The 19,468-nt window shown below is 53.6% G+C and overlaps 2 gene segments (V, D, J or C); both read left to right on the plus strand.

Moving 5' to 3' along the window:
- The first annotated feature begins 3,349 nt into the window (after positions 1-3,349).
- LOC102274780 (T cell receptor beta constant 1-like) lies at positions 3,350-8,597 on the plus strand. The segment is given in 5 exon segments: positions 3,350-3,398; positions 6,950-7,339; positions 7,749-7,766; positions 7,928-8,034; positions 8,360-8,597. Coding segments are annotated over 5 exon segments (570 nt in total).
- A 3,713-nt stretch (positions 8,598-12,310) lies between these two features.
- Positions 12,311-17,636, plus strand: LOC102275052 (T cell receptor beta constant 2-like). The segment is given in 5 exon segments: positions 12,311-12,518; positions 15,795-16,184; positions 16,854-16,871; positions 17,026-17,132; positions 17,407-17,636. Coding segments are annotated over 5 exon segments (711 nt in total).
- The last annotated feature ends 1,832 nt before the right edge of the window (positions 17,637-19,468 follow it).

The raw sequence follows: 19,468 nt of genomic DNA on the forward strand, positions 1-19,468 counted from the left end.
AAACTACCCCTTTTCTTGTCTGACACCCCTACTTGAAGGTCACTCCACGATGGCAGAGTTGTGTTTTATTACAGTAGCCATGGGATGTGGCTTAGTACCTTGGTTCAGTGTGTGTGTGTGAGTTGCTCAGTCTTTGGGACCCCATGGACTGCCACCTGCCAGGCTCCTCTGTCCATGGGATTTTCCAGGCAAGAATACTGGAGTGGCTTGCCATTCCCGTTCCCAGGGGATCTTCCTGACCCAGGGATGGAACCCAGGTCTCCTGCATTGCAGGCAGATTCTTTACCATCTGAGCCACATGGAAAGCCCATGTTCAGTGTACACATCCATTAAATTATCTTGGAATCAATGAATGAATCAGTGAGTTCACCCACAGTGACCCAGTTCAAGAGCAGATATCACCCTAAGGCCTGCCTGAAACAGACAGCGACCCTCCCCCTCCCAACCCCACAACACACAGCCTTCTTTATGGCAACACATGCGTGCATTCTAACATGGGTCTCTCATATACAACCACGTGCATATACACATATGTCTCTGTATATGTGTGCATGTGAATAGCCATCCGCTTGCTAAGCACATATCATTGCAATGTTTGCTATTAACCTCCAAGAAAATAAAGATATACAAGTCACAGTCCTCAAGAATCTTCCCTGTTCACTAGGGGATAATTCATGGATAGAAAGAGTTAATATACAAACAATGCGAGTTACTATAATGCAGGCAGAGGCTAGCACTCAGTTTCTGACTGGGACCATCAGGGGAGAGTCTGGGAGGGTGGCAGACTCTTCACAGGAAGAGTTGGTCTCAGTTATCCAAGTGGGAGAGAGGTCATGAGAATCAGGCGTATGAATGAGACAGGAAGGTACAGGGTCAGGGACCTTGCACTCAGCATTCAGGTCCCTGCACTCAGCTGGCTTCGAGGTTCAGAGATGACAGTCATAAGTCTGTAAAGGCAGATTGGGGCTTCCCCTTGGACAGTGGACTCTATCCTTGTCGCAGCATGAGGCGGGCATAGAGTAGACACGCACTAAACATCTATTGGAGAAAGCAATGGCACCCCACTCCAGTACTCTTGCCTGGAGAATCCCATGGATGGAGGAGCCTGGTGGGCTGTAGTCCATGGGGTCACTGAGGGTTGGACACGACTGAGTGACTTCACTTTCACTTTTCACTTTCATGCATTGGAGAAGGAAATGGCAACCCACTCCAGTGTTCTTGCCTGGAGAATCCCAGGGACAGGGGAGCCTCGTGGGCTGCCATCTATGGGGTCACACAGAGTCAGACATGACTGAAACGACTTAGCAGCAAACATCTGTGCACTAGTGAAGGGAAAGGAGTTGGAGGGCAAGTGCAGAGCTGTGAGTCCTTCCGCCCTGAGCTGACATCACCTGCTCTGTGGATGGTCCTCCCACCCACCTCTCTATAAATGCGTCTGCACCTGAGCACAGAGAGTCCCAGAGGGGAGCCCTGATGACATAGGAGAGCTCCTCAGGGTAGCATCTGTTCCAGGAGGGGCCTCTCTGCCCCCTCCCCCATCACTAGCACCCTGCCCTTCCCCAAGCCCCTCCCCACTCTCAGTGTACCCTGAGTCTGTCTCCTCTCACCCCACTCAATCAGACCAGCCTCTGCCACCTGCACTTCCTGCCTCTGCCACCCAGTTGGAGGAGGGGCACCAGAGGAGAGGACATTTTTGTATCACAATGTAACATTGTGGGGACTGGGGGGTGGGCACAATGATTCAATTAGAGGAAGTACTTTTACAAAAAGCCCTGCCTCAGAAAATAGACCCATGCAGCTCATCAGGAACCTAGCCCCGAGCTTAAGATGGGGAGAGTGACTGGAAGAAGTCCCTGGAGCAGGTCCCTCTGTGGTCTCACAGGGACCTGGACTCTGATCACCTCTGCCTCTCCCTGCTCCACACTCAGCTTCCAAGGAACACGAAGAATCAAGCCATCAGAGTGGGATCTTCACAAAACTTGATCTTGGACAAAGTACTTGCAGTTGTGTTATTTGTTAAGCACTCACAACAACCTCCTGGTGAAGATATTACCCCATTTTTCAGATGGAGAAACTAAGGCCAGAGAGGTTACAGGTCACAGAAATAGTAGGAGGCAGGGTCTAGCCTGAAACACTTGCCAGTCCAGCAAAACCTCCACCCCTAGTGCCTCTTCCAATTTCACCACCATGTCAGCCCCCACGTCAAGCTCATTCTCTGCAAAATTGGGGGTGACCTCATGTCCAGACCACTTCTCCACTAGTTCTGGAGGCAGATCCGGAGAGAGAAGCCAGGGAGGAGAAGAAGGGTGGCCCCAGACTGTTCCAGGGGAGGAGGGGAAGAGGGAGGAATTCTTGCCAGCCCCTTCCCACTGTGCTCCTATGAGGAGCAGCACTTCGGGCCAGGGACCAGGCTCACTGTGCTAGGTAAGAATGCTTCTCCAGGGGGAGGGAGGGTGGAATGCCCAGACTAGATGATTCCCCCAAACCCTGGCTTTGGGGGTGGGCGCTGGAGCCTCCCCGGCTGCTCTCCGAGAAGGCAAAGTTTGCGCCTGGGTCCCCAGGGCTGTGTGAACGCCGCGCAGCTGTACTTTGGAGCTGGTTCCAAGCTGACTGTGCTGGGTAAGGAGGGCAGTTGGAGTCCCTAAGCGTTCCCTCGGGTGGGATGCAGAAAGGTGGGCAGCTGCCATCTCCCTTCGGGGCTGCGCTCAGGGTCGGTGGGGACCTGGGCTGAGTCTGGGCATCAGAGAAGGGCAGCGCTGGTTTTTGTCCTGGGTCCCCGGGCTGTGAGCCAAAGCACTCAGTACTTTGGCGCGGGCACCCGGCTGTCGGTGCTAGGTGAGCGGGGACGCCCCCGGGGACCCGGGGGATGAGCGGCGGGTTTTTGCGCGGGGCTGGGGGGCCGTGACTCAGAGACGCTGTACTTCGGGCCGGGCACGCGGCTCCAGGTGCTAGGTGAGTGCGGGCGGCGCGCCTCGATTTTTTGTGGGGCGCCCCGGCATCGCCCTGACCTCTGGGGCCGGCAGCGGGCTGACCGCGGTGGGCGAGAGTCCGCGCGCTGGCCGCGGGCGGCGGGGTCAGGGCGGGTCGGATCCGGGCGCTTGGTCCTCTCCCTGGCTGGTGCCGGGCTCTGGGACCCGGAGGGCGAGCAGCTGTGCTCTGAGGAGTTTGCTTGCGGGACTGAGACTCTGTGAGCCAGTGAGCGGTATTTTGGCGCCGGCACCAGGCTCACGGTCACAGGTGAGATCTGAACGCCTCCCTGCCTTCTATTCGCGGTCCCTCTTGTCCCCGGAGATGGGTGGGGTGGGCTGGAGCGTGTGGCCACGTTGTCCACCTGTGGAGTCAGCTCTACAAGGGATGAGGGGCCATGATTGGCATTCTCATAGTCCTGGAACAGAGAGGTAGGGCAAGGGGGGCTTTGGTCTTTTTGTTTTTTCCCTGAGATATTAGGGACCTTGTGAACCATGGCGAAAAAGAGAATTTATTAGGACTCTGAGAGCTGCTTGATTGGAGAAAAAGACTGAGGAGGGCGATCTGGGCTGAGAGGAGAGTAGAAGTGGGTGTAGCAGCTGCAAAGGGGAAAATGAGCTGGGGGTGGGGGGCAGGAACAGGCAGGATTGCGGCCAGGAGGGTGAGCCCCCTGCAGAGCTGGCTCCAGGCAGGAAGAGATGCAAGCTTCCACTGAATCGGCCAGGAGGAAAAGGATGATGGAGGAAAGTGGAACAGAGACTTGAAAGAGACAGACAAACACGAGGCAGTGAGGGAAAGAATCCAAACAGGTGAGGGTTCGTTGATTTACTGTTTGGAAGTTTGGATTTAAATTTAGGTTTCGAACCTCTTCCTCTCTTCTTAAGTCCAGACCCCTGCCGGCCAGGCTGTGTGTACAGCACACGCCGGCTGAGTGGGAACCTGGGCTACTGGGGGCATTTACTCATCATATGGAGCCGCCTCACCGCACCCCCGCCAGCCTGAAATTCCCCTCCTCACACCAGGTCTTCTAGGTTAAACAGCCAGATGGTGCAGGACACACATTCAAATAGACATATTTTCCTGCTGAGACCAGGAACATTCCCAAGGGGATCTTTGCGCTGGAAAGGGATCTTCAGTGTCACCTGGTGATGGAAGCACTGAGCTTCCAGAGGGGAACGACCCCTCAATACTGGTGTGTTTACTGGATGATATGGTGACAGCAATCGTGTCTGTAGTTAGACTGGTTTGGTTGGAGCCAGCGGGACTCCCTTCAAAGTGTTTGTTCCCAGTGACAGCTGGGTTCCTGTGATCAGCCGGGGTGGAGAAGAGCAGGAGACCTCAGAACAGGTACACCTGGGTCCCAAGCCCTGGTCCTTTAATGATCTGATGACCTTGGGCAAGTGAATCTGTGGGAAACTTCCCTCGGATTGAAAATCATCAACAAGACCTACTGCTAACACTGCTCTGAGGCTTACAGGAGTAGCTGTGTGGGGAGTATCTTAGAGTATCTAGCAGACCTGTTGTAATTCAAGGGTCTCCCCCCGACCCTCCCCTAGGCCGTCACTGGGGCAGCAGGGGAACCCAGTGCCAATGGAGGGGCAGGATTAGCATGGGCAAGAAGCCTGGCTATATGTAAGAAGTGAGCTGGGAGCAGGACAGGTAAACTTCAGAGTTCTGTCTGAGGCTCTCCAGCCCGCATCCAAGCACACACCACCAAAGCTCACCAGGACACACACAGGTGCACCCACATGGGTGAGCCCACCCACGGGGACTTACCCCTCATCGTGGGGCCATGTAGTCAGTGCTTCAACGTGTATGGAAGGTCCTGCTTCCTTCTGTGCAGCACATCAACATCACAGGGGGCATCGCACATGGCTCAAAAATGCGTCTGTAATTTTCCCAGTAAGTGCTGAGTGTTTGCTGGGTGAGGGGGTCAGAGGAGTCAATTCTGTAAGGCCCCTGGAGGGCTGGTAGAACCCCAGAGGCAGGGACTCTGCAGGAGGGTGAAGAACCAGGCCGAGCGGCGCAGAAAGCCTGATGGAGCCAGTGCAACAAGGCAGGACATTTCCATTTCAGCTCCGGTCTGCCAGGAAAGTCCTCGGGACAGAGGGACAGTCACAAGGTGGGAAGTGCAGCACAGGGCCACCGGCCTGATGGAAGGCAGAGAGTGAAGTGAAGTGAAGTGAAGTCGCTCAGTCGTGTCTGACTCTTTGGAACCCCATGGACTATAGCCCACCAGGCTCCTCTGTCCATGGGATTCTCCAGGCAAGAATAGTGGAGTGGGTTGCCATTTCCTTCTCCAGGGGGTCTCCCTGATCAACGGATCAAACCCAGATCTCCTGCACTGCAGGCAGATTCTTTACTGAATGAGTACCAAAGAAGCCCAGAGCTACCTCAAAACGAACACCTAAGACTTTGTTTAAAAAGTTATTTAGAATTTCACAGTGGTGACACCAGCACATTATATCAAGCAGGGGGGCCTTCTAAGCATGGGGTCCCGTGTGACTACACAGTTCACACTCCCACGAAGCCAGCTCTGAGGTTAAGTCACGTCCGTGGAAATAGCAAGTGTCAGAACTTTTTGTTTTAATCTTCCAGGCTAAACTACATCTCTTTAGAATGAGATGTCTTCCATTTAACAGAATTTCTCAGAAACAAACAAAAACAAATCAATACAAAGCAAAGAACAGGATACAATAAAGGTTTAGAGGGTCCAGAAGCAATAAGATAGTCAGATGAGAAGTCCTCAGGGGCTTTAACTGGAATGCCTTCACCTGGGACCCTCCGGGATGCCACACACCAGAGGCTTAGCTGGATCAAGATTGCTCTGATGACCTCAGATGCATACTTAGGAAGCTAGCCAGTAGGGAAAAGTAGAACATATGGAATCAAAGGGGCAAAGAAAGTTGAAGATGCCTGAATTTAAAACAAGGTGAGACAGCAATTTCTCTGAGCTGAGGCAACTCAGAGGTACCTGGAGGCAGAGGAATGGCTAGGTTGACCTGAAGCACTGGAAACAAAGAAAACCTCCCATTCTGATGAGTATGCCCTAAGACAAATGCTGACTTCACATGAGTATGCAAAAATATAGTATCAGTACATTGCCATCTGAAAAATAAAAAACATCCATCAAATAACTTCCTTATCCCCAAGTCATCTTAGTGGTCAGCCCCTCAGGCTCACTCCCAGCAGAGGGCAGGGCTTTCGGCATCCATGGATCAGGACATGTCCACCCCCGCTCCAGACAGTCAGTGTTGACTTCTCCCTTCACAAGCAGGAAAAATGATGCAGAGACATCCAGAGACTATTTAAAGCCACTTCCAAGCTTCAATTCTATTATTCATGTTCCATCCGGTGCTCTATTTAAATAACTACCATATATTATGGTGAGAAGCAGAGAAATAAACTTCCCATGTTGAATAACAAAACAATAACATAAGAGAAGAGAATTTGCTCAGAGGTTGGATCATGCCATTTGTAAGGCCATCTTTGGGGCTGGAGACACAGGAGACAGGCCTGTGGCAGGGTGAGGACGGGCACAGGCAGGCAGAGGGAGGCTGAGCACACAGGCGTGGGGTGGTGACTCCCAAACAGACAGGCCATACTGCTTGCGTGCACCCTCAGTCGCTCAGTCGTGTCCGACTCTTTTGCGACCCCATGGACTGTAGCCCGCCAGGCTCCTCTATCCATGGGATTTCCCAGGCAAGAACACTGGAGTGGCTTGCCATTTCCTTCTCCAGGGGATCTTCCCAACCCAGGGATCGAACCCACGTTTCCTGAATTGGCAGGTGGATTCCCTCTGAGCCACCGGGGTAGCCATATTGCTACATGATTTTATTTTAGGATGACCCTGTGGCCCCCTTCCCTTCCTTCTCACACTCATGTACTCATACACGAAAACAGAGACACACTCACACACACAGCCCCTACCACGCCCAGCCAGCTCTCAGGCCGGTCCTGGCCCCCACCCCTGTCCTTCCAGATGATCTGAGCCGGGTCCACCCGCCCAAGGTGGCTGTGTTCGAACCCTCGGAAGCAGAGATCTCCCGGACCCAGAAGGCCACGCTCGTGTGCCTGGCCACGGGCTTCTACCCCGACCACGTGGAGCTGACCTGGTGGGTGAACAGGAAGCAGGTCACGACTGGGGTCAGCACGGACCCTGAGCCCTACAAGGAGGACCCCGCGCGGGATGACTCCAGATACTGTCTGAGCAGCCGGCTGAGGGTGACCGCAGCCTTCTGGCACAACCCCCGCAACCACTTCCGATGCCAAGTCCAGTTCCACGGGCTCACGGACCAGGACCAGTGGGAGGAGCAGGACAGGGCCAAGCCAGTCACCCAGAACATCAGCGCCGAGGCCTGGGGCAGAGCAGGTGAGCCAGCTGGGAGGGAGTCAGAGCCGACGGAGGACAGATCAGGGAGAGGAGCGGGAAGGCAGAATGAAGAGTCGGGGGAGCCCAGCAAGAGGGGGGACAGGGCACCTCTTGGGGCTAACTCCACCCCCAGATCCAGATCCTCAACCCAGCTCATCTATGCTGGTGGGTCCCCTCCCTGCCCGCCTGCACAGCTCAGGGTCCCAGTGGTGGGTCTCCATCCCCTCCAGTGCTGCCTCCTTCCATGACTCTGAGGATGCTGTGGCCACATTGGCACAGACAGTGCTGGGACTCTGATCAGAGGCTGCTCTGAGCCTGGGGGTCAGTGCTGACTAAGACTGATTTAGTTTTTAATCGGGTTTAGAAGATGCAGTCTCTCATCCATTTCCCTCCCCCTTTTTTCTTTCAGACTGTGGTGTCACCTCTGGTGAGTAGCCCTCTGCTTCTTTGTCTCCATCTCTATGGTCATTGCTCTGGAACCAGAGACAGAGAAGCCATGGACACTGGTTGCGGGGGAGGGTGTAAAGTGGGTGGAGGCCAGAGATACCTGCTCACAGTTACCTACCTGCTCTCCCTTCCTGCCAACAGCATCTTATCAGCAAGGCGTCCTGTCTGCCACCCTCCTCTATGAGATCCTGCTGGGGAAGGCCACCCTGTACGCTGTGCTGGTCAGCGCCCTGGTGCTAATGGCCATGGTAAGGAGAGGGCCAGGATGGGGCAGGCAGGTTGGAGAGGACACTTGAAATGCAGCAACACAGACCTAGGAATGTAGAGACCCCACCAGGACCAGAGGTGGGCAGAGAGGAAGAGGGGGTTCACCCGCATGCCTCAGAAGACCCCTTGCACCTCTGTGATCAAGTGGAAGAGCCGTGCTGGGCGGGAGAAACTGGGGTCACCAGAAAATCCAATGGCTGGATGTTGGGAGGAGACCTGCTATTTGTCTTGTCAGTGGGACACCTGCTTCCTCTCGGTCCCCAGCACTCCTGGCTCCTTGTAACCCTCACACCTTCTCTTCCTCAGGTCAAGAGAAAAGAGTCCTGAAGCCAGCTTCCGGCCTGTTACTGCCCTGATGGGAATTCTGCTTTTCCCGTTCCTACCCAGTGCTTCTGAAGAGCTGCCCTCATCTCTGGACTCAGCGCAGCGTCCACGGCCATGTGAGGGTGCCCCAAACTCTCAGGACCAGGATCTCCCTAACCCAGGGCAGACCCTAGGGGGACTGAACTTCCTGAACCAATAAAAATGCTCTGTTCTGGCTTGACTCTGCCTTGTGAGTATCTAGATATCTCTTCTGTCCATCTCTGAAGTCCCATGTGACTCCAGTCAGGGCACAAACTGGAGCTCTTCAAGGAGAGTCCCCTGCTGTCCTTTCAGGTAGGAGGTGTCACATGCTCCTCCTTGTCAGGGAAACTTAAGGACGTGTGAAAGGGGGTGACTGGTGAAGAGAGAGGCTTCCTCTGGAGAAGTCTAGAAAAATGGCAATGTTGCCTCTAGGAACTTGCTGTCCTACCTGGACAAAGGTGCTCTGAGGAAGAGCTGAACCACACAGGTGTGCCCACTGCCAAGTGGTCATGACCCCAGAGTGCTCATTTCGGCTCTCTAACCAGGAGCATTACTAGGCTTCCTTCACCACCAAAGAGTGTTACCAGCTGGAAAGAAGAAACATCACTGACTTGGAAATCCCTTCTCAGTAGCAGATGTGTCTCCAGGTTAAGTTACAAAGCTAGTTATAAATTTCACTCAAGTGAATTACGTAGACGTGAAAATGTCCCCGATCACTCCTGTGCTGTCACTCGGTCGTGTTTGACTCCTTGTGACCCCATGGACTGTAGCCTGCCAGTCTCCTCTGTCCATTGTAATTCCCAGGAAAGAATACTGGAGTAGGGTGCTATTTCCTACTCCAGAGGGTATTCCCAACCCAGGGATCGAACCCTCGTCTCTCACGTCTCCTGCACTGGGAGGTGGATTCTTTACCACTGTGCCACCGGGGAGCCCTGCAGGATACCTGGGAGGAAGCCACCTGCGAGGATAGAAAATAAAGCACCTAAAAACAAGGGTCAGCCCTCTTGCTATTTCTAGAAATCCTTCCAAAGCTCTTTATTGTCACACAGTCACTATGGTGATGCAATCCAATGTCCTCAGGATGGTATAAAAGACCCACCATTGTCCTCCGCCTCTTTGTCCCCACTCACCCTCACTCCAGTACCCCTGAGCCTTCTGAACCACTGGCTCTCAGGCCATCCTGCACTCCTGTGCCTGGAACGACACCTACACAAACTCCCACTCATCCTTACAGACTCAGCAGTGACATCTTCCCCAGCTAGTACCCTTCCCTGGAGCATCCTTGCCCCTTACTCCATGAGACTGAATGAAATGCCCTCTGTGTTTTGCTGTCACAGTGCCCTGTGCCCACTTCCTTCCTGCTACTAAGCTCACTTGATGGAAACTACCCCTTTTGTTGTCTGATACCCCCACTTGAAGGGCACCTTAAGGACCAAGGAGTATTTTATTACAGTATCCTTAGGATGTAGCATAGTATCTTGGTTCAGTGTACGCACCCAATAAATCATCTTTAAAGAAATGAATAAATCAGAGAGCTCACCCGAAGTGACCCAATTCAGGAGCAGATATCACCTTCAGGCCTTCCTGCAACAGACAGTGACCGCCCCCCGCCCCCACCCCAGGCCTGCAGCACACAGCCTCTCAATCTATTGCATGCATGCATGCATTCTAGCACGAGTGTTTGCATATATAGCAACAAGCATGCATACATATTTGTCAGCATGTGTGCATCAGCAGAGTAGACTACATATTGAGTACATATCATTGCAATGCTTTTCATTAACATTCAGGAAAATGAAGATTACTGAGCCACAGCCCCCAAGAAGTTTCCCTATTCTTTAGGGGGATAATTCATGAGTACAAATGCTTAACATACAGCAGCAATGTCTACACTTAACACTTGAACAGCAGCAATGTGAGTTGTGTACTGAAACGCAGGCAGAGGCTAGCACTCAGTTTCTGACTGGGACCATCAGGGGAGAGTCTAAGAAGGTAGCCAGCTCTTCACAGGAAGAGTTGGTCTCAGTTATCCATGTGGGAGAGAGTTCATGAGAGCCAGAGGTACGAATGGGATAGGAAAGTACAGGGTCAGGGACTTCTGGTCCTTGCACTCAGCGGGCTGTGAGGTTCAGAGATGACAGTCATAAATCTGTAAAGGCAGGTTGGGGCTTCCGGCTTGGACAGTGGACTCTATCCTTGTCGAAGCATGAGGCAGGCATATAATAGATGCGCACTAAACATCTGTGCACTAGTGAAGGGAGAGGAGTTGGGCCCCATCCAGGAAGCCAAGGGCAAGTGCAGAGCTGTGAGTCCTCCTGCCCTGAGCTGACATCACCTGCTCTGTGGATGGTCCTCCCACCCACCTCTCTATAAATGCCAGTCTGCTCCTGAGCACAGAGAGTCCCAGAAGGGAGCCCTGATGACATAGGAGAGCTCCTCAGGGTGGCATCTGTTCCAGGAGGGGCCTCTCTGCCCCCTCCCCCACCACTAGCACCCTGCCCTTCCCCAAGCCCCTCCCCACTCTCAGTGTATCGAGTCTGTCTCCTCTCACCCCACTCAATCCTCTGCCACCTGCACTTCCTGCCTCTGCCCAGTAGTTGGAGGAGGGGCACCAGAGGAGAGGACATTTTTGTATCACAGTATAACATTGTGGGACTTCGGGGGGGGCCACGATGATTCAGTTAGAGGAAGTGCTTTTACAAAAAGCCCTGCCTCAGAAAACAGATCCACGCAGCCCACTCAGAACCTAGCTCCCAGTTTAAGATGGGGAGAGTGGCTGGGAGAAGTCCCTGGAGCCCGTCCCTCTGTGGTCTTGCAGGGACCTGGACTCTGATCACCTCTGCCTCTCCCTGCTCCACACTCAGCTTCCAAGGAACATGAAGAATCAAGCTGTTAGAGTAGGATCAAGAACCAGTGCTTTCCATAAAACTTGCTTTTTGAGAAAGTGCTTGTCGCTCAGTCACTAAGTCATGTCCGACTCTTTGCGACCCCATGTACGGCAGCATGCCAAGCTTCCCGAGTTTACTCAGACTTACGTCCACTGACTCAGCGATGCCTTCCAAGCATCTCATTCTCTGTTACCCTTTTCTCCTCCTGCCCTCAATCTTTCCCAGAATCAGGGTCTTTTCCCATGAGTTGTCTCTGCATCAGATGTCCAAGGTATTGGAGCCTCAGCTTCAGCATCAGTCCTTGCAATGAATATTCAGGATTGATTTCCTTTAGGATTGACTGGTTTAATCTCCTTGCTGTCCAAGGGACTCTCATGAGTCTTCTCTGGTAGCACAGTTCGAAAGCATCGCAGGTGTAAAATTCATTAAGCACAACAATCCTACGGGAAAGATATTATCCCATTTTTCAGATGGAGAAACTAAGGCCAGGGAGGTTACAGGTCACAAAAGTAGTAAGAGGCAAGGTCTAGCCTGAAACATTTCCCAGTCCAGCAAAACCTCCACCCCTAGTGCCTCTTCCAATTTCACAACCATGTCAGCCCCCAAGTCAAGCTCATTCTCTGCAAAATTGGGGGTGACCTCATGTCCAGACCACTTCTCCACTAGTTCTGGAGGCAGATAGAGAGAAGCCAGGGAGGAGAAGGAGGGTGGCCCCACAGTGTTCCAGGGGAGGAGGGGAAGAGAGAGGAATTCTTGCTAGCCCCTTCCCACTGTGCTCCTATGGGGAGCTGCACTTCGGGCCAGGGACCAGGCTCACTGTGCTAGGTAAGAATGCTTCTCCAGGGGGAGGGAGGGTGGAATGTCCAGACTAGATGACCCTGTGAACTCTAGCTTTTGGAGAGTGGATGCCTTACCCTGTCCCTGCTGCACTCAGGGAACGCAAAGTTTGCGCCTGGGTCCCCAGGGCTGTGTGGCCCCTGTACTTTGGAGCTGGTTCCAAGCTGACTGTGCTGGGTAAGGAGGGCAGCTGGGGTCCCTGAGTGTTCCCTCCGGTGGGATGCAGAAAGGCGGGAGGCTGCCCATCTCCCTTCGGGGCTGCTCTCAGGGTTCGTGGGGACCTGGGCTGAGTCCGGGCTATCCGGAGAGGGTAGCGCTGGTTTTTGTCCTGAGCCTCCGGGCTGTGAGCAACAACCCTCTGTATTTTGGAGGGGGCACTCGGCTGTTGGTACTAGGTAAGTGGGGTGCTCTGGGGCGCTAGGAGAGAAGTGGGGCGATCAGATGTCAGTAGGGTCGCTGGACCGATATTTTTGTGCTGAGCCCTGAGGCTGTGAGCACAGACACGCAGTACTTCGGCGCGGGCACCCGGCTGACGGTGCTAGGTGAGCCGGGAAGCCGCCAGGGACCCCGGGGGATGCGCGGCGGGTTTTTGCGCGAGGCTGGGGGGCTGTGACTCAGACCCAGTACTTCGGGCCGGGCACGCGGCTCCTGGTACTAGGTGAGTGCGGGCAGCGCGCCTCGATTTTTGTGGGGCGCCTCGGGGCTGTGCTTTGCAGGCGCCGCCCTGACCTTCGGGGCCGGCAGCTGGCTGACGGTGGTGGGTGAGTGTCCGCCGGCTGGCCGCGGGCGGCGGGCAGGACGGGAGGCGGCGGGGTCAGGGCGGGTTGGATCCGGGCACTTGGTCCCCTCCCTGCCCTGGAGCTGAGCGCTGGGACAGAGGAAGCGAGCGGGAGCCTCTGGGAGCTGCGGGGGGGTTTGAGTGCGGGGCTCTTCTTCCGTGTTCCTATGAGCAGTATTTCGGCCCAGGCACCAAGCTCACGGTCGTAGGTGAGATCTGGACTTCCCTCCTTTCGGCGCAGCCCCTTGCTTCCCCGGAGATGGGTGGGCTGCGCTGGGGCTGGGGCGCCTGGCCAGTTATGCCTCTGGGGGGTCCGCTCTGCAAGGGAGGCGGGGAGTATTGGGTAGGCGGTACTGGGGAGGGGTACTCTAGTCCGGGAACGCGGACAGAGGGCAAGGGGGGCTTCACTCCCTTTTTTCCTGGGGTATTTGGGGACCAGGTGAGCAATGGAGAGAGGATTAATTAGGACTCTGAGACTGGCTTGATTGGAGAAAAAGACTGAGGAGGGCAATCCGGGCTGGGGGAAGGGTAGGAGCCGGTGTAGCTGCTGCAAAGGGGAAAATGAGATGGGGAGGGGTGAGGCAGGATGAGCTCAGGATGCTGGGCCCACTGCAGAGCCCAGCTCCTGGGAGGTGGAGATGCAGGCTTCTGCTGAAGGGAGAACCAAGATGACCAGCAGGAGTGGAGAAGAGACATGAAAGAGACAGACCCACCGGAGATAGTGAGGGAAAGAATCAAGACAAGTGGGGTTTGTCGATTTACTGTTTGAAAGTTTGGATTTAAATTTAGGTTTCGAACCTCTTCCTTTCTACTTAAGTCCAGACCCCTGCTGGCCAGGCTGTGTGTACAGCACACGGGCTGGGTGGGAACCTGGGCCACTGGGGGCATTTACTCACCAAATGGAGCCCCCTCACCGCCCCCCAGCGTGAAGTCTCCCTCCTCACACCAGGTCGTCTAGGTTAAACAGCCAGATGGTGCAGGACATACATTCAAATAGACATATTTTTTTCTTCTGAGGCTGGGAACATTCCCAAGGGATCTTAGTACTGGAAAGGGATCTTCAGTGTCTCTTGGTGATGGAAGCACTGAGCTTCCAGAGGGGAACAACCCCTCAATACTGGTGTGTTTACCGGATGATACGGTAACAGCAAGCGTGTCTGTAGTTAGACTCATTAGGTGGGATCCAGTGGGGCTCCATTCGAAGTGTTTGTTCCCAGTGACAGCTGGCTTCCTGTGATCAGCCAGGGTGGAGAAGAGCAGGAGACTTCAGAACAGGTACATCAGGGTCCCACAGCCCTGGTCCTTTAATGAGCCAGTGACCTTGTGGGAGTGAAAATGTGTGCATAGGTCACACACCCAGGAAGCCAGCCCTGAAATCAAATTGTTGTTGTCATCATTGTTCAGTCACTAAGTTGTATCAGACTCTTTTTCGACCCCATGGACTGTAGCCCCCACCTCCACCCCCCATCCAGGCTCCTCTGTCCATGAAATTTCCCAGGCAAGAATACTGGAGTAGGTTGCCATTTCCTTCTTCAGGGAATCTTCCTGACCCAGGGATAGAACTGGTATTTCCTGCGGCTCCTGCATTGCAGGCAGATTCTTTCCCACTGAGCCACCGGGGAAGCCCATCCATGGACATGTGGTGTCACAGGAACATTTTTTTTTTTTTTTTCATTTCTTTCAGCCTAAACTAGATCTCTTTAGATTGAGACGTCGTCCCTTTAACAGAGTTGCTCAGAAACAAACAAAAAAATCCGTATAATGCAAAGAGCAAGATGAAATGTATGTCGAGAGGGTCCAGAGACAATAAGCCAGTCAGATGAGAGGGTCACAGGGGCTTTAACTGGAATGCCTTCACCTGGGTCCCTCCGGGATGCCACATACTAGAGGCTTAGTTGGATCAAGACAACTGGGAGCAGAAGTTGCTTGATGATCTCAGATGCATATTTAGGAAGCTTGCTGGTAGGGAAAAACAGAAGATGTGGAATCAAAGGGGCAAAGGAGGTTGAAGATGCTTGAATTTGTGATCTGTCCAAGCTGAGGCAACTCGGGGTACCTGGAGGCAGAGGAATGGCTAGGATGACCTGGTGAGACATCAGAAAGAAAAAAGCCTCCTATTCTCATGAGTACATCCTGAGACAAAAGGCTGTCTTCACGTGAGTGCACAAAAATATGTCATCTGTATGTTGTCATTTGAAGAAAAAGCCTCAGCCCCATAATGAGCCCCTTACACTCACATCCCCTCTACTCCTCAGCCCCCCAGGCTCACATATAACTAACCCAGCTGATGGCAGAGGCTTCCTGCATCCTTATGTCAGGCCATCTCCACCCCTACTCTGGACAGTCAATGTTGGGATGCTTCCTTCACAAGCAGGAAAAATGATGCAGAGACATTCAGGGGTTGTCTAAAGACATGTTGGTGGGCAAAGTCACTGTCAAGCTTTGACTTCTATTATTCTGGTTCCAATCCAGCTCTCTATTTAAATAACTAATACAAATTATGATGAGAAAAAAAAAGACAGGTAAGTTTTTCTTGTTGAATAAGAAGTCAAATAACATGAAAGAAGAAAAATTGCTCAGATGTCAGGCAGTGCCATTTGTAAGGCCACCTTAGGGGGCTAGAGACAGACGAGACGGACTTGTCGTAGGGTGAGTACAAGGGACAGGCAGGCAGAGGGAGAACAAGAACAGAGGAGTGGGGTGGTGACTCCCCAACAAACAGGACATACTGCTACCTGATTTTATTGTAGGATAACCCTGAGCCTCCCTTCCCTGCCTTCTCATACTCATATACTCACAAACACACACACACACACACACACACACACACACAGCCCCTACCACACCCAGCCAGCTCTCAGGCCGGTCCTGGCCCCCACCCCTGTCCTTCCAGATGATCTGAGCCAGGTCCACCCGCCCAAGGTGGCTGTGTTCGAACCCTCGGAAGCAGAGATCTCCCGGACCCAGAAGGCCACGCTCGTGTGCCTGGCCACGGGCTTCTACCCTGACCACGTGGAGCTGACCTGGTGGGTGAACAGGAAGCAGGTCACGACTGGGGTCAGCACGGACCCTGAGCCCTATAAGGAGGACCCCGCGCGGGATGACTCCAGATACTGTCTGAGCAGCCGGCTGAGGGTGACCGCAGCCTTCTGGCACAACCCCCGAAACCACTTCCGATGCCAAGTCCAGTTCCACGGGCTCACGGACCTGGACCAGTGGGAGGAGCAGGACAGGGCCAAGCCCGTCACCCAGAACATCAGCGCCGAGGCCTGGGGCAGAGCAGGTGAGCCAGCTGGGAGGGAGTCAGAGCTGACAGAGGAGAGATCCAGGGAGAGGAGCGGGAAGGCTGGACACAGAGTGAAGGGGTGGCGGGGGGGAGCCCAGCAAGAGGGTGGACAGGGCACCTCCTCGGGCAAACTCCTCCCCCAGATCCAGATCCTCAGCCCAGCTCAGCTGTGCTGGTGGGCCCCCTCCCTGCCCGCCTGCACAGCTCAGGGTCCCAGTGGTGGGTCCCCATCCCCTCCAGTGCTGCCTCCTTCCATGACCCTGAGGATGCTGTGGCCACATTGGCACAGGCAGTGCTGGGACTTCAGAGGCTGCTCTGAGCCTGGGGGTCAGTGCTGACTAAAAGCTAGCTTAGTAGGTCTTTTCGTTTATTTGTTTTAAGCATCTCAAAATACCACGTATTTATTCTTGCATAGTTTTAATGTATCAGGAATCTGGGCATAGCTTAGCTGGCTCGTTTATCTCAAGATGCTACAATCAGATGTCAGCCAAAGCTGAGTCTTATCTGAAGGCTCAGCTAGGGCAGGATCCACTCCCAAGTTCACGTGGTTGTTGCCAAGATTTAGCATCTTGCCAGCTATTGGACTGAGGAAGGCTGGCTTAGCTTTGAATCGGGTTTAGAAGATGCAGGCTCTCATCCACTTCCCTCCCCCTTTCTTTCTTTCAGACTGTGGCGTCACCTCTGGTAAGTAGCCCTCTGCTTCTTTGTCTCCATCTCCATGGTCATTGCTCTGGAACCAGAGACAGAGAAGCCATGGACACTGGTTGAGGGGTAGAGGGGGAGGAGGCCAGAGATACCTGCTCACAGGTACCTACCTGCTCTCCCTTCCTGCCAACAGCATCTTATCAGCAAGGTGTCCTGTCTGCCACCCTCCTCTATGAGATCCTGCTGGGGAAGGCCACCCTGTACGCTGTGCTGGTCAGTGCCCTGGTGCTGATGGCCATGGTAAGGAGGCGGGCAGGATGAGAGGGTGATGAAAGGAAAGTGTGGAGCATCATGCAGGGGAGCTGAGGGGTATCGGAACTGTGTCCTGACATCTCCGTGGAGTCACAGTGGGGCTGCAGACTGGGGAGAAAGTACAGAGATCATCGCAGACAGAATGCGGCTTTGAAGGATGGGGAGAACCCTCCCAAAAATCAGACCCCAGAATCAGCATCCTCTGACCCAGTCCTACTGTTCCATGGCCCCTGGCATCCTGACGATGTCCTCTCTTCCTCAGGTTAAGAAAAAGGATTCCTGAGACCAGCTCCAAATGTGCATCCCGAGTCATTCTTTATCGTGGCCCTGGATTCTCCTTAACGTCTTTCCAGTCTGTGTTCCTCAAGAGTTTCTCTCTCTCTCTCATCTCCTTCCTTTACGGATGTCTGCCCCTTCTCTGAGCTTGCCTGCAGGTGGAGTGCCACACTCCAAACCTGAAATTGACTGAATCAATAAAAGTGTCGTGATGGGCTTGATTGTGTCCAGGAGTGTCTGTGGTATCCTGCCCTTCATTGATCTACCTCTGATTTGGGGAAATCACCACCTCTCAGGCTCGGTAAAGAATCTGCCTGCAGTACAGGAGACCCAGGTTCAATCCCTGGGTCGGGAAGATCCCCTGGAGAAGGGAATGGCAAGCCACTCCAGTATTCTTGCCTGGAGAATCCCAAGGACAGAGAAGCCTGGTGGGCTACACGGTCCATAGGGTCACAAAGAGTTGGACATGACTGAGTGACTCACACATGTGCACGCACACACACACAGGCATATGGAGTGATAGATCCTCCCCTCTGACCAATGCCGCTTCCCCTTGTTCATCCTCATGAGATGCTGTGGTCCACATCCAGGCACTCTGGGCCCCCATGGTAGAGCTAGTCTGAAGGGCAAGAAGTTGGGCTCTGGAAAACGTGCATATTGAGGGTAGATAATGGCTCAGATGGTAAAGAATCTGCCTGCAATGCAGCTGACCTGAGTTTGGGTCTGCTGGGTGAAGAAGATCCCCTGGAGAAGGGAATGGCTGCCCACTCCAGTATTCTTGCCTGGAAAATTCCACGGACAGAAGAGCCTGGCAGGCTACAGTCCATGGGATCACCAAGAGTCGGACAGGAATGAGCAACTAACACTTTCACTTTTTTCAAGAATGAATGGAGAGGAACCATAACCCCCACCTCAGTGCTGGACAGAGGACGGGGCCGCCTGTGGGTTGGAATGTCTGGTCATTTCTCAATTCCAAATCAAGTTTCACTTCCTGTGCATTTAGGGTTTATCTTTGTTTCTTAACACTTCTACCTTATCTGGTTTCAGAATTTGGGCTTGAGATTTAGTTCTACTCTGCCAGTCTGGGTTAGAATCCTAAAGACAGCATAGAGCTGAAAACACTGAAGCATTAAACCTGGAGATTTCAGAGGCAGGACACCTGGGGGCAGACATGGGGAGAGGGTCCAGGGTGCTATCCCCTGAAGCCCTTCCAACAGAAGCTCCTTCTCGCACTGGGATGGAGGCAAGGCCACCCTAAATGGAGCGTGTTGAGTGCAGACAGCTCTTCGGGGAGACAGTTCTCTTACTGGGGCAAGTGCGACCTGCAGGTTACAATCCCTGTGGTAGAACACCGCGCCAGGCATGGGCAGGGATGGGGAGGGAGGAGAGGAATGCCATCAGGGGACAGAGGCAGACCAGTGAGAGGCCCTGGGCAAGTTAGCTGAGGCAGAATGTCGGGAATGAAAGAAGTTCCGAAATCTGGAGGATGGTAGGAAAGATGGAGTCCTCATCACCTGCTTTGTTCCAGGCTGGGCCCTGGCACACGTGTTGTCCCAGCCAGTCCCCACACCATCCCACGAGCAGGTATTTAAAACAACTTCATAGGTGAAGAAACTATGGGTCAAATGACTGGTAGGCTGTGAAACTGTAGCACATTCTTCTAAAGAGGGCAGATTAGGAGGCTTTGCCCAGATGGTGACCAAGAGCATGCGGTTGCTCACAAAACCTCTGGGTGATCCTAGAGCAGGTGCTCCTGAAGGCCAGGGCAGAACCCACAGCAACAGACTGGGGACACCTTGAATCCTCAGCATGTATATTCCTTAGCGCTGCTAAGAACCACACACCTGATGCTTTAAAGCAATCGAAATGCATCCTCTCACAGTTCCAGAGGCCAAAAGTCAAAATCAAGGTGTTGGCAGGGCTGCACTCCCCTCCAAAACTCTCAGGGAGAATCCTTTGCTGCTTCTCCCCAGTTCTGACAGCTCCTGGCCTCCTGGGCTGAAGGCAGCATCACCCCACCCTCTGTCTCGGTCTGTGAACGTCCTTCT

The sequence above is a fragment of the Bos mutus genome, chromosome 4 (genome assembly GCF_027580195.1).
Source record: "Bos mutus isolate GX-2022 chromosome 4, NWIPB_WYAK_1.1, whole genome shotgun sequence".
NCBI lineage: Eukaryota > Metazoa > Chordata > Mammalia > Artiodactyla > Bovidae > Bos > Bos mutus.